Source organism: Sinocyclocheilus anshuiensis, unplaced genomic scaffold, assembly GCF_001515605.1.
Source record: "Sinocyclocheilus anshuiensis isolate Anshui unplaced genomic scaffold, SAMN03320099.WGS_v1.1 scaffold1524, whole genome shotgun sequence".
NCBI classification, from domain to species: Eukaryota; Metazoa; Chordata; class Actinopteri; order Cypriniformes; family Cyprinidae; genus Sinocyclocheilus; species Sinocyclocheilus anshuiensis.
The window spans coordinates 1-8,341 of NW_015559670.1; the positions used below are offsets into that span (position 1 = coordinate 1).

General features: G+C 38.2%; 1 protein-coding gene across 1 annotated transcript in view; it reads right to left on the reverse strand.

Moving 5' to 3' along the window:
- Window positions 1-81: 81 nt before the first annotated feature.
- Window positions 82-8,341, reverse strand: part of LOC107681609 (collagen alpha-1(XXII) chain-like) — a gene marked incomplete at its 3' end in the record, with an annotated part of 49,156 nt that continues 40,896 nt past the window's right edge. Inside the window, exons 40-63 of the mRNA XM_016477918.1 lie at window positions 7,686-7,763; window positions 7,220-7,255; window positions 7,077-7,130; window positions 6,404-6,448; window positions 6,224-6,259; window positions 4,906-5,019; window positions 4,730-4,783; window positions 4,440-4,493; window positions 4,260-4,313; window positions 4,131-4,184; window positions 3,972-4,025; window positions 3,318-3,371; window positions 3,160-3,213; window positions 2,713-2,757; window positions 2,513-2,566; window positions 2,361-2,414; window positions 2,215-2,268; window positions 1,839-1,892; window positions 1,185-1,238; window positions 1,027-1,080; window positions 580-624; window positions 380-433; window positions 228-281; window positions 82-135 (exon numbers count right to left, since the gene is read on the reverse strand). Of these exons, the coding sequence (XP_016333404.1) occupies window positions 82-135; window positions 228-281; window positions 380-433; window positions 580-624; window positions 1,027-1,080; window positions 1,185-1,238; window positions 1,839-1,892; window positions 2,215-2,268; window positions 2,361-2,414; window positions 2,513-2,566; window positions 2,713-2,757; window positions 3,160-3,213; window positions 3,318-3,371; window positions 3,972-4,025; window positions 4,131-4,184; window positions 4,260-4,313; window positions 4,440-4,493; window positions 4,730-4,783; window positions 4,906-5,019; window positions 6,224-6,259; window positions 6,404-6,448; window positions 7,077-7,130; window positions 7,220-7,255; window positions 7,686-7,763 (1,317 nt within the window). The remainder of the gene's footprint in view (window positions 136-227; window positions 282-379; window positions 434-579; window positions 625-1,026; window positions 1,081-1,184; window positions 1,239-1,838; window positions 1,893-2,214; window positions 2,269-2,360; window positions 2,415-2,512; window positions 2,567-2,712; window positions 2,758-3,159; window positions 3,214-3,317; window positions 3,372-3,971; window positions 4,026-4,130; window positions 4,185-4,259; window positions 4,314-4,439; window positions 4,494-4,729; window positions 4,784-4,905; window positions 5,020-6,223; window positions 6,260-6,403; window positions 6,449-7,076; window positions 7,131-7,219; window positions 7,256-7,685; window positions 7,764-8,341) is intronic.

An 8,341-nucleotide genomic window follows, 5' to 3' on the forward strand; every position in this document is an offset into this window, starting at 1 on the left:
GTGCAAGAATGAATGCAAATGCAGATCTCAGTCCATTAAACCGTGTGGCCATGCATATTGACGCGATACTATGAAACTTACAGAATTTCCTTGAGATCCAGGCTTGCCTGCTTGTCCAGGTTCTCCAGGCTGACCCTAAAAATACAAAAACACAGTGACCCAACAGAATAATCACACGGGTGCTGTTTTGTTTTGCAATTCAATTGGTTCATCAAAAGCCTCCTCACGGGTTCCCCTCGTGGTCCTCTCATGCCCTCTGGCCCCAGTGGTCCGGTTTTACCCTGGGCGAAACAAGTACACCAATTAAAACCCAACACCATCTGCTCGCAGCGGTCAGGTTTACAGTGACCTCTGCACAACACAGATTGCATCCACTCACATCTTTCCCAGGTGGACCCTCGCGTCCAGGAACACCCTGTTTGCCATCTTCTCCCTAATATGACATGACAGCATTGATTAAACAGAACCCATGAAGTTTCTGCATGATTTAAGGAGCATGTATTAGTCCTGTAGTTCCCCATCTCTGAATACTGGATGTACTGTATCGCTGGGTATGAATTTGAATTGGCATTGACTAACCTTTGACCCTGGTGGTCCTGGTTCCCCTCTGTGACCTTTGAAACCCTGGAAAAGACAGAAACAAAGATGTGAACATTTCAGCCTATAGGTGCAGGTAATAAGGTAACATTTTAGATTAGGCAACACATATTCCTTATTAACTAAGAGATTTTCCCCTCAATAAACTCCTAATTTGCTGCTTTTTGATAATAAGTAAGGTAGTTGTTGCAATATCTGGATCTTCTATAATATGGTCATGCGAATAAGGCATTAACAAATGCTTTATAAGTAATAATAAACTGCCAATATGCTAGTAATATACATGCTAATAAGCAATTAGTTAATAGCGATTAATGTTCCCTAATCTTAAGTGTCTCTGATAAAAATATCAAGGTGCATTTCTGTGAGATATAACAGCCCTGGCAGTCTAGTTTTATCCAGAAAATCATCTGTAATCACGTCACTCACAGGCATTCCTCTGAGCCCGTCTCTTCCTGGTAGTCCTGGCTCTCCCTGTTTGCCCTGAAAAAGAAAATTAAAATGATTATGTTTTTACATTGTTTCTGTATATACAGAACTAAGTATTGTTAGGATGTTGGCATGCATGCAGTACATCAGACTCATACCGGCTCTCCTGTTTCTCCTGGTCTTCCATCCTTTCCAGGTTTACCCATCAGGCCCTTCAGCACAGAATATGAAGTATCAGTATAGCTTGATGGAGTTATTAAACTTATTCTTCAATTACACTGACCCAAAAGTTCAGTGTCAGTAAGATTTTGTTTTTTGTTTTTTTTTTTGGAAAGAAATTAAATACATTCATTTAGCTAGGATGCACTAAACTGATCAAAAGTGACAGGAAATACTTTTACATTTTTACCTTTTTTTATTTCAAACAAATGCTGTTGTTTTATCCATCAAACAATCCTGAATTAAAATCATAGATTCCACAAAATTATTAAGCATTGATAATAATATGAATACGAAATGTTTCTAAATCAGCATATTAGAATGATTTCTGAAGGATCATGTGAAACTAAAGACTGGAGCCATGGCTGCTGAAAATTTAGCTTTGCATCGCAAGAATAAATTAAATTTTAAATTATATTCAAATAGAAAACACTTATTTTGAATTGTAATAATATTTCAGTATTTATGTTTTACTGTGTTTTTGATCAAATAAATGCAACCTTGGTGAGCATAAACATTTTAAAATCTTACCAACCCCAATTTGTACAAAAAAAAATGTACAGACATTTAAAAAAAATTATTAAATTACACACCATTAGACCTGGAAGACCAGGTGGTCCCTGAATACCCTGAAGTCCTTCTTTACCCTGGTAAAACACATTCAGTTATCAATAAGGAAAGAAAAATATTTAGTCAAGACTATTTTTTTAAGCATTACATTGCAAATTTTTTTTTAGAAAGTACAATTAAATTCTGCATTTTTTATTTATTTTTATTATTTTTATTTCTTTAATTTCTTACATTTTTCTCCAAAATTTTCCTTTTGAGGCCCCTAGAGATCTCTGGACCCATGCTTTAATAGACAAACAAGCTTTTGCTTTTGTCAAAGTGCAAGAATGAATGCAAATGCAGATCTCAGTCCATTAAACCGTGTGGCCATGCATATTGACGCGATACTATGAAACTTACAGAATTTCCTTGAGATCCAGGCTTGCCTGCTTGTCCAGGTTCTCCAGGCTGACCCTAAAAATACAAAAACACAGTGACCCAACAGAATAATCACACGGGTGCTGTTTTGTTTTGCAATTCAATTGGTTCATCAAAAGCCTCCTCACGGGTTCCCCTCGTGGTCCTCTCATGCCCTCTGGCCCCAGTGGTCCGGTTTTACCCTGGGCGAAACAAGTACACCAATTAAAACCCAACACCATCTGCTCGCAGCGGTCAGGTTTACAGTGACCTCTGCACAACACAGATTGCATCCACTCACATCTTTCCCAGGTGGACCCTCGCGTCCAGGAACACCCTGTTTGCCATCTTCTCCCTAATATGACATGACAGCATTGATTAAACAGAACCCATGAAGTTTCTGCATGATTTAAGGAGCATGTATTAGTCCTGTAGTTCCCCATCTCTGAATACTGGATGTACTGTATCGCTGGGTATGAATTTGAATTGGCATTGACTAACCTTTGACCCTGGTGGTCCTGGTTCCCCTCTGTGACCTTTGAAACCCTGGAAAAGACAGAAACAAAGATGTGAACATTTCAGCCTATAGGTGCAGGTAATAAGGTAACATTTTAGATTAGGCAACACATATTCCTTATTAACTAAGAGATTTTCCCCTCAATAAACTCCTAATTTGCTGCTTTTTGATAATAAGTAAGGTAGTTGTTGCAATATCTGGATCTTCTATAATATGGTCATGCGAATAAGGCATTAACAAATGCTTTATAAGTAATAATAAACTGCCAATATGCTAGTAATATACATGCTAATAAGCAATTAGTTAATAGCGATTAATGTTCCCTAATCTTAAGTGTCTCTGATAAAAATATCAAGGTGCATTTCTGTGAGATATAACAGCCCTGGCAGTCTAGTTTTATCCAGAAAATCATCTGTAATCACGTCACTCACAGGCATTCCTCTGAGCCCGTCTCTTCCTGGTAGTCCTGGCTCTCCCTGTTTGCCCTGAAAAAGAAAATTAAAATGATTATGTTTTTACATTGTTTCTGTATATACAGAACTAAGTATTGTTAGGATGTTGGCATGCATGCAGTACATCAGACTCATACCGGCTCTCCTGTTTCTCCTGGTCTTCCATCCTTTCCAGGTTTACCCATCAGGCCCTTCAGCACAGAATATGAAGTATCAGTATAGCTTGATGGAGTTATTAAACTTATTCTTCAATTACACTGACCCAAAAGTTCAGTGTCAGTAAGATTTTGTTTTTTGTTTTGTTTTTTGGAAAGAAATTAAATACATTCATTTAGCTAGGATGCACTAAACTGATCAAAAGTGACAGGAAATACTTTTACATTTTTACCTTTTTTTATTTCAAACAAATGCTGTTGTTTTATCCATCAAACAATCCTGAATTAAAATCATAGATTCCACAAAATTATTAAGCATTGATAATAATATGAATACGAAATGTTTCTAAATCAGCATATTAGAATGATTTCTGAAGGATCATGTGAAACTAAAGACTGGAGCCATGGCTGCTGAAAATTTAGCTTTGCATCGCAAGAATAAATTAAATTTTAAATTATATTCAAATAGAAAACACTTATTTTGAATTGTAATAATATTTCAGTATTTATGTTTTACTGTGTTTTTGATCAAATAAATGCAACCTTGGTGAGCATAAACATTTTAAAATCTTACCAACCCCAATTTGTACAAAAAAAAATGTACAGACATTTAAAAAAAATTATTAAATTACACACCATTAGACCTGGAAGACCAGGTGGTCCCTGAATACCCTGAAGTCCTTCTTTACCCTGGTAAAACACATTCAGTTATCAATAACGTGGCCGGATTCCAGTCTTGCAATCCATCCAACTAATACACATTCAAATGACAGAACAAAAAAACTTTAGCCTTGCCTTTTCTCCAGGAGCTCCAGGTGGTCCAATAGGTCCAGGGTTTCCATCATTACCCTATTGATACAGCAAGATGTAAGATTTTTCAGTATAGCTATACAGTCTGAATAAGTGGCATTTTAAAATACTCACAGGCTGACCCATAGCTCCTGCGGCCCCTGGATAACCAGGAGGTCCTGGGGGGCCCTGGGAAAATACAAATCAATGAGAGAAAGATGTGGTATAATGATAAATAATCACGGTATGTCAAATTTAATATGTATTATATGTATATTCAGCCTATTTATGATGAAAATGGTAGGCTGACAATACCTTTTCACCTTTATCTCCAGGTGCTCCTGAAGGACCTCTGTCTCCTTTGACCCCCTGCAATGGAACCAAATATAAATGGTTATTATACAAAAAAATTCTCAAGCGGAGAGTATAAAAGTCATGTAATGATGCAATGTTGTCAGATGACATGCATTTGACACATAAATGGCTAGTGAACCTATTATTGTGATCAATGAGACAAGGTTCTTTGAATGTGAACTGGTTTGTAGGTAGACTTGAAGAACATGCATTTGTACTGTAATATGTGATTGTGTCGTCAACATTCTAACCTTGGCTCCATCAGCACCAGGTGGTCCTGCAGGCCCTGTTGGCCCAGGAGGACCCTGCCAAAGCGACCAGTTTATTAAATGTTCATTATTCCATTCATTAAACTTCAGTTAATTTCCTATTCCATTAAGTTTAAAGATGAAAGTGAGAGTTTGATTTCTGAATCATGCTCTCTCACCGCATATCCATCCTGTCCGTTTTTCCCAGGTGGTCCAGTATGACCTTTTTCACCTGGAGGTCCTGGCATACCCGGTTGTCCAGCTGGTCCAGGGGGACAATCTGAACAAATGTTCTGGGAAAGAGAGAAAGGCAAAGTTGGAATATTAGGATGGATGGATGGATGGAAGTTTTTTATTGTTGGATGGATTGAGGGTTGGGTTGATGATGAATGAATGGATGATTGGATGGATGGATGGATGGATGGATGGAGGGTTGGTAGTTTGGATGTAAGGATGGATGGTTAGATGGAGGTTTGAACTGTTGGATCAATGGATGGATGGATGGACAGAGGGAGCATTGATGGATGAATGGAAAGGATGATTGTATGACTGGATGGATGGAGGTTTGGATAGATGGATGGAGAGTTAGATGGATGAATGGATGATTGTGTGATTGGATAAATAGACGTTTGGATGGTTTGATGGATGGTGGATTGGTTGGTTGCATGTATGGATGTATGGATGGATAGAGGGCTGGATGGAGGTATGAATTGATGGATAGACAGATGGATGAATGATGGTGTGATTGGATAGATAGATGTTTGGATGGTTTGATGGATGGTGGATTGGTTGGTTGCATGTATGGATGGACAGAGGGCTGGATGGAGGTATGAATTGATGGATGGACAGATGGATGGATGGATTGATGATGGTGTGATTGGATAGATGGATGGTTTGATGGATGGTGGATTGGTTGGTTGTGTGTATGGATGTATGGATGGATAGAGGGATGGATGGAGGTATGAATAGATGGATGGACAGATGGACGGATGGATGGAGAGTTAGATGGATGAATGGATGTTTTGATGGATGGTGGATTGGTTGGTTGCATGTATGGATGTATGGATGGATAGAGGGCTGGATGGAGGTATGAATTGATGGGTGGACGGATGGATGGATGGACGGACGGATGATTGTATGACTGGATGAATGGAAGAATGGTTGGATGGAGGTTTGGATTGCTGGATGGATGGAGAGTTGGATGGATGAATGCATGATTGTGTGATTAGAAAGCTAGAAGGATGGTTGGAGGGACAAACTGATGGTTGGATGGATAGTGGGTTGGTTGGATGTATGGATAGATTGTTGGATGGATGGATGGAAGGATGGTTGGAGGTTTGGATTGTTAGATGGATGGATAAATGAATGGATGGTTTGATGGATGCAGGGTTGGTTGGTTGGTTGGATGTATGGATGGATGGTTGGATGGAGGTTTGAATTGTTGAATTAATGGATGGAAAGGATGACTGTATGACTGGATGGATGCATGGCTGTTACCTTCAGGATCAGATCAGAAATGTCTGCAGCTTTTCCCTAAAAAAAGTTGGAAAACAAAAATCCATTGAAAAAACCTATTCATAAATCATAACCCACGCATTTATGATCCATCAGCAGCAGGTGAATATTAATAGTGTCAGCTGATTTGATATTTAAATGGCGAACAGAGCGAACACTCACTGGATCTCCAGGGGAGCCCTTCTCTCCAGGTCTTCCTGGTAAACCCTGCAGGTAGACACACACACACACACATTCATAAGCCATGACTGCTGCTGCTGATCCTCACCACAGGAAAACACATTCAAACCTTGTTAGTCACATACTGACACTGAATCCCTGAGACGACTTAACTGTGATCCACAGCAGTGCAGTGAAACTGGTTTAGTTCTGTATCATGACTGGAGATTGAAAAGTAAAGCTCCTCGTCATTGTACAGGCAAAATAAAATTAGTGCTAAGGTGTTTTTTGCATGTTGCTAGAGTGTTCTGTAGTACAAGAACAAATCCCTAACTATTAATAAGCAATATTAATAGCATTGCTTGCAATAGTGAGCATCATTAACTTTAGCAGATCATTAAAATCTGTAAAATCGACCAATAATGGTGACAAATCTTGTTCATTTTATCCAATAAAATGTTCTCTAGAATGAGAATATCAAATCTCCCTGAATTATAACCACAACCTGACTAGCATTAGTATGTAGCTAATTACAGGCTGTCAGTGTGTCTTTGGTTGTGTGCTGTTCAGTTCTGCAAACACATTTGAAAGTACTGATGCAAAACAAAACAACTTGATGTACCCATGTATATGATTATCTTATCCCTTCACTACTGGTGTAGCATATAAATCTTACATTGTGTCCAGCGGGTCCTTGTGGTCCGCTCACTCCTGGAGGTCCTCTCAAACCCTGAATATCAAACATGACATGTCACTTAAGGGTGTTCTGTGAGCGTCTATCTCATTTGAAAGTGATATAAATATGAACAGATTGTTTACCGCTGGTCCTTGTGGCCCTGCAGGTCCAGGAGGCCCCTTAGAAAGACACAGAATATCAATCAGATGTGAGATAAAGAAATGTGCGTCTGCGTTTGTCTTCAAATCGGCACTAAATAGGGTCTGAAATACTGAAATACTGTAAATGGAAAATTCACATAAGCTTTCACATTACAGTATGCATGCTTTTATATGCATGTGCTTGTAAATATGCATGTTTGTCTGTGCATATGCCATCTGTTTGCTTTAGTTTGACCAGTTAAACTGGTATCAATACCTTTTCCATATGCAAATTAAAAAGGTCGGTTTTCGGCCATATGGAAATTCTGGAGTCATTTGAGTTACTAACACTAACATGTGAAAATGACTGCGTTTTGATTGGATATTTCAATGGCAGGATGAGCAGATAAACAGCCATATGACTGAGTTATATATATATGTGTGTGTGTGTGTGTGTGTGTTTCCATACATCGGGTCCAGTGGTTCCCTCTCCCGGTGGTCCTCTATTTCCTGGCATCCCCTGCATTCCCTGTGGACCAGGTAAACCCTGAAACACAAAATAAAAAGGGATCAACATGGAAGAATAAACAGCATCCCCCTTTCAATAAAAAGATAATAGCTCTGTGTATTGCTGTATAATATATTGTTTACTAACAATATTGACTCTAATTTCCATATATATTGTAATGCATATCCAGACAGACAGACAGACAGACAGACAGATAGATAGATAGATAGATAGATAGATAGATAGATAGCCTGGGGTCAGTAAGATTTGTTAAATGTTCATGAAAGAAGTCTCTTATGTCTCTTTTAGGAAGGCTGTAATGTATGGATCAAAAATAAAGTAAAACAGTAATATTGGGAAATACTAATTTAATTTCAAATTGCTGTTTTCTATTTAAATATATTATAAATGTAATGTATTCCTATGATGACAAAGCTGAATTTTCAGAAGCCATTAGTCCAGTATCACACGATCCTTCAGAAATCATTCTAGTATGTTGATGTGGTCCTCAAGAAATATTTCTTATTATTGTCAACATTGAAAAAAATTGTGCTGCTTAATATTTTTGTGGAAACTGTGACACTTTTTTTTTTTTTTTTTTTTTTTTTTGGTTTAAG